General features: G+C 42.5%; 1 protein-coding gene across 1 annotated transcript in view; it reads left to right on the top strand.

Moving 5' to 3' along the window:
* LOC121555121 (DENN domain-containing protein 2A-like) overlaps positions 1–15,885 on the top strand; it is a 76,903-nt gene that overhangs the window by 16,906 nt on the left and 44,112 nt on the right. Inside the window, exons 8-9 of the mRNA XM_041868928.2 lie at positions 7,368–7,477; positions 9,349–9,418. Of these exons, the coding sequence (XP_041724862.2) occupies positions 7,368–7,477; positions 9,349–9,418 (180 nt within the window). The remainder of the gene's footprint in view (positions 1–7,367; positions 7,478–9,348; positions 9,419–15,885) is intronic.

Below are 15,885 nucleotides of genomic sequence, written 5' to 3'. Positions count from 1 at the left end.
ATTTCTCCAGGGCTCTTATTGTGCTTTAGAGTTTCCTCCACATTGAAAACTGACATGCACTGCAATGCTTCGATGTTGTCCGGCAGTCTCACCCTCAACTCATTAGTGAGGGAGATGGTGAAGGCTACACACCGCTTTCAGACATTGTTTTCATCCTCAGGCGCAAGGTGGAGCTCAGCTGCCTTTGACTCAAAAAGGTAACCAAGGTATAGTTTGGGACTGATGTATCCATCTATTGGCCCTTTGAGTACATCAACATTTGCCAGGGGATTCAGCACCCTGCTGCTCACAGACTTGATCAGGCTAACCAAGCTGTCAAGTAGCTTAAGAGGATCTACTTGCTCTCCCTCAAAAGCCTTGATGGCCAACTGTACCTCACCCAGCATTGACTTCAAAAAAGTGAGATACAATATGTTTTGAGGATCACTGTACATGGAGTATAAAACCTCAGCCATGTAGCAGTGTTCACTGGACTTGGTCACTGCGAAATGCAGCCTAAGCTCCTCCCACTGGTCCAAAATGCGTGAAACCGCGGGTTCGATGGAGAGCCAACGTGTGGCACACACCTTGGTTATCTGTAAAGGTTTCTCCCCACAGTTTATGGTCTCATATATGGCCTTGTAGGGCTCCCTGCACTTTGGAGACACTGAAAACCAGTTATAAGTCTCTTGTACCAAGTACTCCACACTATGGGGGATGGTGTCATTGGAAGCATGACTTACAGCAAGCTGCAGAGAGTGGCACACACAGCGAATAAGAACCAGATCTTTGAGGCCATACTCCTCCTTCAGCACTTTATGGACCCCATTGTTAATCCCCGTCATAACAGAGGCATTGTCAGTCCATATCCCCAGGAGTTTCACTTTTTTAAGACAACACTTCGAGGAAAGCCACAACAGCACGGGCTATAGATTTGGCATCTCCTCCCTCCAACTCAACAAGCCCCAGAAATGTTGATACAATTGTCTGCTTGGTGTCACTAAAGTACCTTATCACAACCCCCAGGTACGTAGAAACACTTACATCCGTGGACTCATCGAGGAGGAGGCTGAAACGCTGGTCACCCACATCTGCGACCAAATTCTTCAGAAAGTATGGTGCTAGCACACCATTAATCATTTCTGTGCACTTTGTCCTGTGCATTTTGAAGTGGGTAGCAGAAGTGGAGTCTGAGAAAGCAGCTCTACATGCTTCTCCAATGTGATCACATGCCAGCATGGAACAGGCAGTATGCCCGTGTATCATCTCCAATAAACGGCTTCAACCAGCCTTTAAATTCAGGGTTTGATTCCCACTCCTTTCTGTATTTTTGAGTGCACAGTTTAGACTGAGACATGATGAGCTAGCCAGCTAGATGTTTAGCTTATGTCACAGAGAGGCACACACACAGTGGACGAGGTGACTGAGGCTGTGTGAGTCAAATGCAGTGATTTATTTTAGACAAAGAACATTTTACATTTACATCCCATCCTGAATGTAAGCCAGGGCGGGATCAGCCAGCGGCGGCTTCGCGCATGCGCGATTGATTTGCAGTCTGGACGCGGATGGGTGAACATCTGACTGCAGCTGGGAGGGACTGCTGCGCGAGGACTGGGCCGCCTGTGAGTGCTTTGGGTCTCCAAAAGTCTCCAATAACACCAGAAAAAGTCGCTAGATTTGTCGCTAGTCGATTTTTTGAAAATGTGTCGCTAGAGGGGTCTGAATACTCGCTAAATATAGCGACAAAGTCGCTAAGTTGGCAACACTGGTCAAAGACCAAAGAACTTGGTGTATGGTATGGTGTTTAACACCCAATCTCACCAAAATGTCCGCTCCCACATAGACTGTATGCGGGAGGTACACTACAACCAGTAAATAGTGAATTACTTCCTTGTTTCCAATGCAGATCGATAGCGCTCATACCCCTAAAGCGGTGAGTGTCGTCTGAGGAGTCGTTCCCAGTGGGAATCTGAACGTTTTCGGAACCAGGGGGTGGCAGTTAGACGCTTTTGAAATGTTGTTGAACATTTCCAAACTGATTGCAGATCTTTCGGAGCAGGTTGCCAGTATGGCATCCTCAACCATTGTGCCGTTTAGGCACACGCCGTCTATCTGTAGAGGGCGGTATGTATCGGCTGGTGATTCACCCAAGCTACATAGGAAAACCTCATGTTCGGTTAGCTTCCGAGTTGAACTAGTCACCCTGTCATCTGCCACAAATTGCGGACTCATTACCAAGTTCACTGGGGGCATGTCAGTTGATGATGCCAAACCGTCGTCGTCGCATAACGTATTGCGTGTAGCCTTCGATGAAGGTGGTGGTGTCAGCTGAGTTATTGCGATTTGTGACCAGATTTGGTTAGATTTCCAATCCATCAGTGGTACCAAACGGTCTATTAAATCCATCCCAATCAGCATCTGCTCGGTGTAAATGCTAGTCACATACACAGGGTGGACAAGTGACACACTTTCAAAGTTCAGTTTTAGTAGGATACGCTTGGTAAGAGGCGAGGTAGCCTGAGTGAAACCTCGAAGTTTAGTTTTTAACCAATGTTTCACTGGGTCCACTGCCCTTTTGAGTTCATCCAGCAAAGTCTGAGATATAAGGGAAATAGTCGAACCCGAATCTATCAGTGCATCACAGGTCAAACAGTCCTCTTAGACAGCTTTGAGGTAGGGCCTGTTGGAGTCGGTTTTTCCTTGTCATATCGCCAAGAAAGTGGAGTGGGTTGGCAGAACGGAGTGGTGAGTTATCTGTGTCAATTTTTAAGACAGATTGCTGTACTTCGTGACCCAGTGGGTCCTCTATCGGAATCGGAGAGGAATCAGCTGTTGCAACGCTGCTTAACTTGTGCGTCGCAACATCTATATCATGGTCTCTAGACAAAGCCCATGGGCTTGTGTCTAGATCGAGCGGGCACTGGACTGGGATTTGAGTGAGGTCGGGGTTAAGGTGAACGTTTCCGACCTGGCAAATGGTGTTAATTTCTGGGGACCCATTCTCCGGCAATTTCACGCCTAGATTTATCTTTTCCGTCTTTCTCCAAAAAAAAATCGCTGCAGTACATCTATTATCAGAGCTTCTAGAGAGCTTTGGGTTACGTTTTGTTCGTTATCGAACCCTTTGTTACTCTTGTTACGCTTGTTACCCTTGTTCTCTGACCATTTGTGAGGGTTAGATGCAGGAACGTAGTGGCCAGATCGACCTTTGCGGGGCCTGTTTGGTTGGGGACGTTCTTTGTAGCTATCATTACTGCGGTGGTCATCGGTGTGGTATGTACGTGGTAGCCGCCCACCTGGTGCGTCATCTTCTTCTGCTCTTGTCCCTGATGCCGCACCCTCCAACTGGAGTGATTGCACCCTCTTGAAAACCGAGATATCCGGGCTCTTAGACCGGCCCGCTTTGGATGCATCAAAAGCTGTGCTCGCAAGCTCTCGGAGTGCCGAAATTGGCAAACCAACGTGGGCAGTAGGGCCCAAGTAGTTAATGAAGTTGGGATACATGTTTGACAGAAACATTTGTTTGAATGGTAATAGCTCTTCCATTCCTGTTTCAGTGAGCATGCCAAAGTAAGCTGAATGAAGCCTATGATAGTAGGCTTGTGGGTGTTCATTCCGAGCTTGTTTGACAGTGTTAGCCAGCGAGCTGTTGTGTTTGTGAGTCGCATAACCACTGAATTCTATTTTCAAAGCTGTGGCAAGTTTAGCGTAGTTGTTTTGCACGTGTTGCTGTTGTAGACGGATGAACCTTGTCACGTGTTTGTTGGACGTTCACATCAACAGGTAAAGCCTGTCAGTATTCGTAGCGTTCGAGTAGCCATCCAAGGTGTCCTCTATGTCTGCTAAGAACGTCTCAGTGTCGTTTGGCTTACCTGGAACGGGTCAAAGATGCGGAAGTTTGACGATTTTGTCAAGGCGTTCCGCGCCAAGTGCGCTTCCTCCCATGGATAATTTTTGACTGAAGGGCCAAGAGGAAGAGCCAAATTGAAATGTTGTTGGCGAAGAGGCGCCATGTTTCTCTGGGCCGAACGACCAAGATGAAAAGACTGAGGGACCCCAAGAAAGGTGGCCTACACGCAATTCCATAATGTGGAATTATGTTTTTCAAAATGTTTACAAATTAATTAAAAATGAAAAGCTGAAATGTCTTGAGTCAATAAGTATTCAACCCTTTTGTTATGGTAAGCCTAAATAAGTTCAGGAGTAGAAATTTGCTCAACATGTCACAATAAGTTGCATGGACTCACCCTGTGTGCAATAATTTTTAATGAATACCTCATCTCTGTACCAAACACATACAGTTATCAGTATGGAGACAGTGACCGTTCCTGAATGGCCAAGTTACAATTGACTTAAATATTCTGGAAAAATCTATGGCAAGACCTGAAAATGGTTATCTAGCAATGATCAACAACTTCATAGAGTTTGAATTATTTTTTAAAGAGTAACGGGCAAGTGTTGCACAATCCAGGTGTTCAATACTTATCTAATCAAGATATTAGTGTTTTTTGTGATTGGAAAAGTGTGGTGAGTTAAGTGATTGAAAAAGGAAAATGGTTGCAAATGCCAGAGCCCGTGTGTGTCTGCAAGCAGGAGTTGTGACAGAGTTTTCAATTTTGTGCACATATGGGATATATATATTTTAAAATAAATCACAAATATAGTCTATTCATTTATTGTCCTATCATGATGGAACGTTCCCCAACCCTATACCCTAGACACCCACCTGAGTGTCCTTATCTGTTTTATAGGCCTACTGCAAGTAGTCTATACGCAGCCAAGACAGAAAGATAAACGCGGTTAGAGACCCACTAAAGCAGCACCCCCCAAGAGTCTGAGCCTGCCTGGCAGGGTTGGTCCAACAAAGCCAAAGCCCCCGGATGGGTGATCATAATATACAAGGAATTTCTCAAAGCTGCTAATAAGAACCTTGACGACCTTGTAACTAGCTGGTGGGAATTCCAGTGGAGACCCCAGGTAGTGGCAGTGCTGGCAACACTAGCTGCAGTATTTGTATTTATTATGGATCCCCATTACTACTCTTCCTGGGATCCAGCGAAATTAAGGCAGTTATACATTTTAAAAACATTTCAATACATTCATAACAGATTTCACAACATATTAAGTGTGTGCCCTCAGGCCTCTACTCTACTACCACATATCTATAACACAAAATCCATGTGTACATGTGTGTATAGTGCGTATCTTATCATGTGTTTGTATGCATGTGTCTATGTTTGTTTGCTTCACAGTCCCCACTCTTCCATAAGGTGTATTTTTATCTGTTTTTTAAATCTAATTTTACTGCTGGCATGAGTTACTTGATGTGGAATAGAGTTCCATGTAGTGACCCCAGTAATCCATGGGGAGGGGGTCACACTCGGACAATCAGAGAGGGGGCAAATTATTGTGGCCCTAGTGGCACAAAATAATCAAAAGGTCTGACTGTTCAGAGATGCTTGGGAAAATGGTCACAACATAATGCATATTATTCGTTAATTGTGAAAATATATTAAGATATGCAAAATATATATATATATATATATATATTTTAAATAACAGTATACAATACAATCGAGGTGAGGGCGTTGGAAATGCTTTTGGCTGTTAATCTGCTTCTGTTCTGTAGGTGGCACTTTGCACTCTTTTTAAAGGGTGGTTCCCAATCTCTCAAAGGCCCTAGGACCCAGGTGGACAGGGGTGGTCTGCCAGTCACTGGGACGACAACCCAACTTGGGATGGGGGGGAGGTTTTAGCAGGTGGAATAGTGGAGAACAATTGGAGGTTTACTCAGTAGTAGTGCAAATATCATGGTACCGCTATATGGACACTCAATCATCATGGTACTTTTTAATGGTACATTTACAAACATATATTATTATAAATATAATTAAAACTTGTATCTCATTATGGTAAATGGTGAAATAAGTATAGCCAGTTATAATTTTATTGGCTTAGCAGATAATAAGAAAAGACTATCATTATTTACACTGTACCTAACTAAAAGAGAAGGAATATAATCTATATTGTTTAGAGGAAATTCATTCAAACATTTTAGATAAAGTTTTGTGGAAAAAGGACTGATTTGTACTTCTCCCATGGGCAAAGAAACTCAAAAGGGGTTATGATATTAATTAACAATAATTTTATCAGAATATGTAAATTGTCCAAACAAATCCGAAAGGAGATGGATTATTTTGTGAAACATTTGTGAAAGAGCACAGCACAGTTGAAAATATATGGCAAATAGAAATCAAAACTGGATGGTCTTCAGAGGTAGATGGGAGGGGTTGAGGCTAGCTGAAGGATGGGACTAAAAACAAACAAAAGATAACTAATGTAAAATATACTGTGTCCGTAAAATGTATATAGTGTATGCATGAGCTGGATGTAGAAGCTTAAGTGTTGTAGTCCATTAGTTTACTCTATTTAGGGGAGGGGTGGTAGGGTTAGGGGAAATTAATGAAGGGAAATATATGCAATATTAAAGCTTATCCACCCCCCAATATTTTTATTTTTTTAAAGATACTGTTTTATTTTTCATTCATGTATTACAAATGTTAGAATTTTTCTTCTACTTTGACATTAAAGAGTATTTTGTGTAGATCGTTGACAAAAAACAACAACATTTAAATCCATTTGAATCCCACTTTTTAGCACAACAAAATGTGGAAAAGTCAAGGGGTGTGAATACTTTCTGAAGGCGCGTTATAGCCTGCGCACACATGCATACTGATGTCACAAACACAGACACACACTCCACATATGCTGCTGCTACTGTCTATCATCTATCCTGTTGCCTAGTCACTTTACCCCTACCTATTTGTACATAGATACCTCAAGTACCTCGTACCCCTGCACATTGACTCGGTGCTCCCTGTATATAGCCATGTCACTTTTACTCTTTATTGTTATTAACTGTGTATTTATTCCTCGTGTTACTATTTACATTTTTTGTTGCATTGTTGGAAAAGGACCTATAAGTAAGCCTTTCACTGTTAGTCTACAGCTGTTGTTTACGAAGCGTAGCAAATAAAATGTGATTTGATTTGAATGCCTGGACAGAAAATGTGTCCTGACCTAGCCCCTTCTCCTTTTCGATTTACAGATATAAAATTATGCTGCACAGGAATTCCACTTTGGGGAGTATAAATATATTTTGAATTTTAAAGGGACAGGATAGTGAGCAATCTGTTGATAGTTCCACTTAACCTTCCAATTGGCTTAGCATGGGGTAATCCTCTCAGATCTGCAATGGGTCTTCAGGAAAGAGTTTAGAAGTTAACGGCTACGCGTTGATTTGGGTCGGGATTAGACTCGGTTTTTGCTGGATTTCATCTTTTGACCCAGACTTATTCTAATCCTGTTTTGCCCTGCTCTGTCTGCAGCTGGAGCGGAGCTTCAAGTTCATGAGGGAGACAGAGGACCAGCTAAGGATCATCCCCCAGTTCTGTTTCCCTGATGCTAAGGACTTGAAGCCAGTAGAGAACTATCCCAGGTCAGCAGGATTACACTCATAATACACTAATCTAATATAGCCTACATGTCTTTGTATTCATACACAGTTCTTATGTTTGAGAAAAGTGCTTTATAGATTAAATGTATTTAGCTCGTTTTAATGATCTTGGATCTGTACCATAATTTACTCTTATTAGCCTCATAAACCAAAATACTGACCCTGGAGACTATGCGGCCCAGCAAACATGACCCCATGTCGGTATTCAGTGGGCAAGGTGGGCACGGGCTAGCCCACAGCAATCCCACATCATCCCAACACACTAAGCCCACACCAGCCCCAAACGGGCTAGCCCACAACAAGCCCAACACAGGCTAGCCCACACCAATCCCACATCAGCCCAACACAGGCTAGCCTACACCAGCCAAACAAAGGCTATCCTACTCCAATCTCACATCAGCCCAACATGGGCTAGCCTACACCAATCCTAAATCAGCCCAACACAGGCTAACCTACACCAATCCAACACAGGCTAGCCCACATCAGCCCAACAAGGGCCAGACCAAGCCCAAAACAGGCTAGCCCACACCAGCCCAACACATGATAGTCTACAACAGCACAACACAGGCTAGCCAACACCAGCCAAACAGGGGCTAGCCCATACCAAGCCCACACTGGTCCAACACAGTCTAGCCTACAACAGCTCAACACAGGTTAGCCCACACCAAGCCCAACACAGGCTAGCCCACACCAGCCCAACACGGGCTAACCTACAACAGCCCAACACAGGCTAGCCCACTACAGCCCAACACAGGCCAGCGCACATCAAGTCCAGCTAGAGGCAGGGGCTCATTTCAATATTTGTGGGGCGTGGTTTGCACACAGTTCTTTTCAGGCAAGTTTATAGTAACTGTCCAGTGAAAATCTAACTTTTAAATGTTCATATTATGTTAACTCATAACAAAATAATGTTGTTGACTCATCCTATACTTGTATTTCTGGGCAAAACATAAATTGGAGGGGGAAAAAACACTTAAAAAACCCCCACCTCAAACTTGTATCTCAAACAGACCATTTAAAAAATGCTTGCTATTTCCTCATAGATGAGCTGGCCAGTCAGCGGTCTACTCTGTTGCTGTGGAACGCCCACACCATTCCAACACAGAAAAGCTTATTTTTAACATACTTAATTATACATTTTTGGAAGGAAAACTATTTCACTCATATTATAAATATTTCATAGAAATCTGAAGACGCTGGACAGTGATTTTGTGTTCTGTTGTGTGATAAGAACATGTTTTTTGATCTTGTACACTGCCAATGATGAGGTCTATTAAAATACTTAAATAAGTGCCAAATGTGACATATGAGAAACTTAACAGTTTCTCTTTTGTTAAAATATATTTATGAAAATAACAACTTGGTTATCCTTCTGATAAAATGTAACATGATCCCTTAATACCTTTAAGTCTTGACAATTATGCAATGTATGCATGGAATTAAATTGTAATGAATTCATTATAAATAAATACAGCCTTATGAAATTGCAAAGGCATATCAACCCAATGTGGGCAGCCTACATGGGGTTAATATTTGTGTCCGCATTGGGCCCACATCGTTCTAATGTGGACATGTTTGCTGGGAAAACACTGGCTTATTTCAGGCAAAGTGAGGGCTGCCCTCACCAGATATGGGCTGCCCACACTGGGTCACACTGGGCCAATGCCTTGGGGGCCAACGTGGAGCCGTTGAGCAACGGCACAATGGCCGAATGTGGGCAGCCTACATGGGGCCAATATGTTTGCCCGCGTTGTGCCCACATCATGCCAATGTGAGCACGTTTGCTGGGAGGTTTATATCAGAATCCAATAAGCATATTATACATTAATATATTGTATTTTATTTTCCCACAGTGAAATGTTCTCTTTTGTTTTGACTGGCGAAGATGGAAGCAGGAGGTTTGGATACTGTCGTCGTCTACTGGTAAACAGAAACAGTCTAATGTATTTACCTTTAGCATGTATTCCTTCAGTACACATATACACTACATTACCAAAAGTGTGTGGACACCTCATCGTCGAACATTTCATTCCAAAATCATGGGCATTAATATGGCTTTCCACTAGATATTGGAACATTGCTGCGGGAACTTGCTTCCATTCAGCCAAAAGAGCATTAGTTGAGGTTGGGCACTGATGTTGGGCGATTAGGCCTGTCTCGCAGTCGGTGTTCCAATTCTTCCCAAAGGTGTTCGATGGGGTTGAGGTCAGGGCTCTGTTCAGGCCAGTCATGTTCTTCCACACCGTTCTCGACAAACCATTTCTGTATGGACCTCGCTTTGTGCACAATGGCATTGTCATGTTGAAACAGGAACGGGCCTTCCCCAAACTGTTGCCACAAAGTTGGAAGCACAGAATTGTCTCAAATGTAATTGTATGCTGTAGCGTTAAGATTTCTCTTCACTGGAACTAAGGGGCCTAGCCCGAACCATGAAAAACAGCCGCAGACCAATATTCCTCCTCCACCAAACTTTACAGTTGGCACTATGCATTTCGGGCAGGTAGCGTTCTCCTGGCATCCGCCAAACCCAGATTTGTCCCCCAGATTTGTCCGTCAGACTGCCAGATAGTGAAGCGTGATTCATCACTGCAGAGAACGCGTTTCCACTGCTCCAGAGTCCAATGGCGCTTTACACCACTCCAGCCGACTCTTGGCATTGCGCATCGTTATCTTAGGCTTGTGTGCGGCTGCTCGGCCATGGAAACCTGTTTCATGAAGTTCCTGACAAACAGTTATTGTGCTTACGATGCTTCCAGAGACAGTTTGGAACTCGGTAGTGAGTGTTGCAACCGAAGACAGATTATTTTTATGTGCTGCGCGCTTCAGCACTCGACGGTCCCATTCTTTGAGCTTGTGTGGCCTAACACTTCGCGGATGAGCCGTTGTTGCTCCTAGACGTTTCCATTTCACAATAACAGCACTTACAGTTGACCGGTGAAGCTCTAGCAGGGCCGAAATGTGACGAACTGACTTGTTGGAAAGGTGGAATCCTATGACGGTGCCACGTTGAAAGTCACTCAGCTCTTCAGTAAGGCCATTCTACTGCCAATGTTTGTCTATGGAGACTGCATGGCTGCGTGCTCAATTGTATACACCTGTCAGCAACAGGTGTTGCCCTCTGTAGCTCAGTTGGTAGAGCATGGCGTTTGCAGCACCAGGGTTGTGGGTTCGATTCCCACGGGGGGCCAGTATGAAAATGTATGCACTCACTAACTGTAAGTCGCTCTGGATAAGAGCGTCTGCTAAATGACTAAAATGTAAATGTGTGGCTGCAATAGCCAAATCCACTACTTTCAAGGGATGTCCACATACTTTTGTATATATAGTGTACCATCCAGACAATACAGAGTCACTGACAGGAAGTGGTTATCTATGATGTCGGCTGAGTAAATAACCATGATACTGCAAATAGAGATGGACTGGTGGGAAACAATTATTCCCTGAGATGGATTCAGCTGGAATATGTGCATGTGTGTGCGCTTATGTGTGTGTGTGCGCGTTACTGTGTGTATTGTGTTATAGATGCCTGCGTGCTTGTGTGTGTTCTTATTTTTGTGAAAACATCTTGTGTCTTTCACTCTGCTGAAAAAAACAGCATAGACCAGCATACATTTCAAGCTCGTCCATGTTGTTCTATGCTGGTCAGTGCTGTTCGGATGCCGGTCAAGCTGGTATGACCAGCATGGTCTAGCTGGTTATGCTGGCAGACAAGCCTGGTCCAGCTGGTTATGCTGGCAGACCAGCCTTCGTTGTGTTTTCGCTGGTGACCAGCCTTCATTGTGTTCTCGCTGGTGACCAGCCTTTGCAAAACCAGCATCAATTCACATTATGCTGGCTTGCAAAGTGATGTTTAATTCCTATTGGAATCCAGCCAGAGTGGATTCCCACAATCTACATTCAGAATAGAGAGCAATAGTAATGGCTTTTTTTTGTAGGCACTACATTGGCCAAAGCATATGGAGCAATTAATGTTTTTTTTTGTAGGGTTTTTGGATAAACACAGACAATAAGATCTGTGGTAAACACAGGCTTAGGATATCTTATGAGTTTTGTTCTATGAGATCATCTTCATCAGCTAACATCACTTTTTGTGAATTCTGAAGAATTTATGTAATCAAAACAAGCACATAAAACACATAAAGGCTTCATAATTCATAAAGGTCATGTTAACTGACTGATATTATTTCATAGAACGAGCCTGTGTTAAAGGTGAACTGCACTCACTGATTCTGCATGTGTTTCTTCCGGTGCTCATTAAGAAATGCAGTGGCTATTACTGAAGCCCAAACGAGTTGTCTTTGGAGTGTGGTTTAATGTGGGTGTTTCTTGGGAGTGTCTTTGCCATTCAATCACAACACACAAACAAAGGCAGTAGTGAGTAACTTAATGAGAGCGAGGTAAGCTAAGCTAGCTTTGCTATAGAGTTAAGTTTTGAAGTTGAGAACTTCTCCTGTCCTGACTGACTCGCCATCTCAAGATTATGTTGTTTTTAGCCAACCTGACAGCAGTTAGCTAGCTAGCTAGCATAGCTTGGGGATTGCTACAGCTGGATAGCCTATCTAGCTAGCTAATATTTCTCTGTCAAATCACAGGTATGCCAAGATAGCAAGAAGTACCCATGTCTGGAATGTGTTTCATGAGACACTCGTTCTACAACACCTTGTTACTAAAGTAGCTTGCAACTTGAAGTAATACCAGTCATGTAAAGATATGTTACAGTGGAAACAATATGAACTGTCAACACAATATTCTATAACTGGCTAGTTCGGTCTCATCTCTCCTTACGTCTGCTGTTAGATCTTTCCCGGGGGACAAATCCCAGGACTAATATCCCTACAGGTGTAGGCTACATGTGGACATTTCACAAATATGGCCAGCTTGATTTTGAAAGAGGAAGCAAAAGTACTTTAAGCATATGTTTTCGTTTCAGACTCCTCCATCTCCACTAACCGAAGTTAATTGTATGGATTTTTTTCTGGTAATAATGTAAAACTAACAGAAAGACCAAATTACAGAAGAGGAACTTCAGGATGCAATTAAAGCATTTAAGTCCTCTGTAGCTCAATTGGTAGAGCATGGCGCTTGTAACGCCAGGGTAGTGGGTTCGATCCCCGGGACCACCCATACGTAAAAATGTATGCACACATGACTGTAAGTCGCTTTGGATAAAGTGTCTGCTAAATGGCATATTATTATATAAAGTCCGGGAAAACTCCAGGGCTGAATGGCATACCAGTGGCGGTATGCCAAACCATTTTTGATATACTCAGAGGACCGTTATTAGCATGTTTTAACCACTCCTATAAAAATGGTAGATTATCAGATACTCAACATGAAGGTCTAATTTCATTATTACTGAAACAGGATCCAAGTGCTGAATATAAAGTTGGAGGCCACTTGCACTTCAGTGTTGAGATGCAGAAATTATGGCAAAATGCATCGCGCATAGAATTAAAAAGGTATTGTCGGATATTATTAATTCTAATCAGACAGGTTATTTACATGGATGATACATTGTCAAAGACTCCAGTCACCCTAGTCATAGACTGTTCTCTCTGCTACCGCACGGCAAGCGGTACCGGAGTGCCAAGTCTAGGTCCAAAAGACTTCTCAACAGCTTCTACCCCCAAGCCATAAGACTCCTGAACAGCTAATCATGGCTACCGGACTATTTGCACTGCCCCCCACCCCATACTTTTTACGCTGCTGCTACTCTGTTAAGTATTTATGCATAGTCACTTTAACTCTACCCACATGTACATATTACCTCAACTACCTCAACTAGCCGGTGCCCCCGCACATTGACTATGCAACGGTACCCCCCTGTATATATAGCCTCCCTACTGTCACTTTATTCTATTGTATATATAGCCTCCCTACTGTCACTTTATTTTTACTTCTGCTCTTTTTTTCTCAACACTTTTTTGTTGTTGTTTTATTCTTACTTTTTTGTTTAAAATAAATGCACTGTTGGTTAAGGGCTGTAAGTAAGCATTTCACTGTAATGTCTGCACCTGTTGTATTCGGCGCATGTGACCAATAAAATTTGATTTGATTTGATTTGATTTGACATTGGAGATAATATAAGAGAAGTACTGGAAACAATAGAACACTATGAAAAATCTGGGAAACCAGGCCTGCTATGCATAGATGAATTTGAAAAGGCTTTTGATAAAGTATGACTGGAATTTATACACTACCAGTCAAAAGTTTGGACACAACTACTCATTCCAGGGTTTTTTCTTTATTTTTAAAATGTTTTACATTGTAGAATAATAGTGAAGACATCGAAACTATGAAACAACACATATGGAATCATGTAGTAACCAAAAAAGTGTTAAACAAATCTAAATAAACTTCAAATAGCCACCCTTTGCCTTGATGACAGCTTGGCACACTGTTGGCATTCTCTCAACCAGCTTCACCTGGGTTGAGGTCAGGGGATTTTGGAAGCCAGGTCCATCACTCTCCTTCTTGGTCAAATAGCCCTTAATCAGCCTGGAAGTGTGTTGGGTCATTGTCCTGTTGAAAAACAAATGATAGTCCCACTAAACCAAACCAGATGGGATGGCGTATCGCTGCAGAATTCTGTGGTAGCCATGCTGGTTAAGTGTGCCTTGAATTCTAAATAAATCACAGACATTGTCACCAGCAAAGCACCCCCACACCATAACACCTCCTCCTCCATGCTTCACGGTGGGAAATACACATGCGGAGATCATCCGTTCACCCACACCGCGTCTCACAAAGACACGATGGATTTAACCAAAAATCTCAAATATGGACTCCAGACCAAAGGACAAATTTCCACCAGTCTAATGTCCATTGCTCAAGTTTCTTGGCCCAAGCAGGTCTCTTCTTATTATTGGTGTCCTTTAGTAGTGGTTTCTTTGCAGCAATTCGACCATGAAGGCATGATTCACACATTCCCCTCTGAACAGTTGATGTTGAGATGTGTCTGTTACTTAAACTCTGTGAAGCATTTATTTGGGCTGCAATTTCTCAGGCTGGTAACTCAAATGAACTTATCCTCTGCAGCAGAGGTAACTCTGGGTCTTCCATTCCTGTGGCGGTCCTCATGAGAGCCAGTTTCATCATAGCGCTTGATGGTTTTTGCAACTGCACTTGAAGAAACTTTAAAAGTTCTTGACATTTTCCATATTGACTGACCTTCATGATTTAAAGTAATGATGGACTGTCATTTCTCTTTGCTTTTTGAGCTGTTCTTGCCATAATATGGACTTGGTCTTTTACCAAATAGGGCTATCTTCTGTATAACCCCCCTACCTTGTCACAACACAACTGACTGGCTCAAACGCATTAAGATGGAAAGAAATTCCACAAATTAACTTTTAAGAAGGCACACCTGTTAATTGAAATGCATTCCAGGGTACTACCTCATGAAGCTGGTTGAGAGAATTCCAAGAGTGTGCAAAGCTGTCATCAAGGCAAAGGGTGGCTATTTGAAGAATCTCAAATATAAAACATATTTTGATTTGTTTAACACTTTTTTGGTTACTACATGATTCCATATATGTTATTTCATAGTTTTGATGTCTTCACTATTATTCTACAATGTAAAACATTTTTAAATAAAGAAAAAGCCTTGAATGAGTAGGTGTGTCCAAACTTTTGAAGGGTACTGTATATACTAGGTGGTGTCAAAGGAAGGCCCACAAAATTGTCAAAGCATCCAGTCACCAAGTCATAGACTGTTTTCTCTGCTACCGCACGTCAAGCGGTACCGGAGCGCCAAGTCTAGGTCCAAAAGGCTCCTTAACATTTTCTACCCCCATGCCATAAGACTGCTGAACAATTAATCAAATGGCCAACCGGACTATTTACATTGACCCCCCCCCCCCCATTGTTTTTAAGATGCTGCCACTCACTGTTTATTATCTATGAACAGTCACTTTACCCCTACCTACATGTACAAATTACCTCGACTAACCTGTACCCCTGCACATTGACTCGGTACTTGTACCCCCTTTATTGGTGTTACTTTTTTTATTTTTTACTTTTGTTTGTTTTTGTAAATATTTTCTTAACTCTGTTTTCTTAAAACTGCATTGTTGGTTAAGGGCTTGTAAGTAAGCATTTCTCTGTTGATATCACATACATTATCAAGCATTTCACACATGTTATCCAGATACTGACTGTTAGCACTATAGCAGCTTCCCACCAGAATGGGCTTTTGGTGAGGCAGATGAACCTGTAGCCATATTACTTCAAAAGTATTTAACATAAGAGCCTCTCTAAGTTTCACAGGAATGTGGTTCTGAATATAAAAGGCAACACCTCCACCTTTTGGCATTTCTGTATTTTCTGTAGATGTTATAACCATGTATTGCTACCACTATATCATCAAAGGTATTATCCAAGTGAGTTTC

Source organism: Coregonus clupeaformis, chromosome 40, assembly GCF_020615455.1.
Source record: "Coregonus clupeaformis isolate EN_2021a chromosome 40, ASM2061545v1, whole genome shotgun sequence".
NCBI lineage: Eukaryota > Metazoa > Chordata > Actinopteri > Salmoniformes > Salmonidae > Coregonus > Coregonus clupeaformis.
This window is presented reverse-complemented; position numbering and strand designations above follow the sequence as displayed.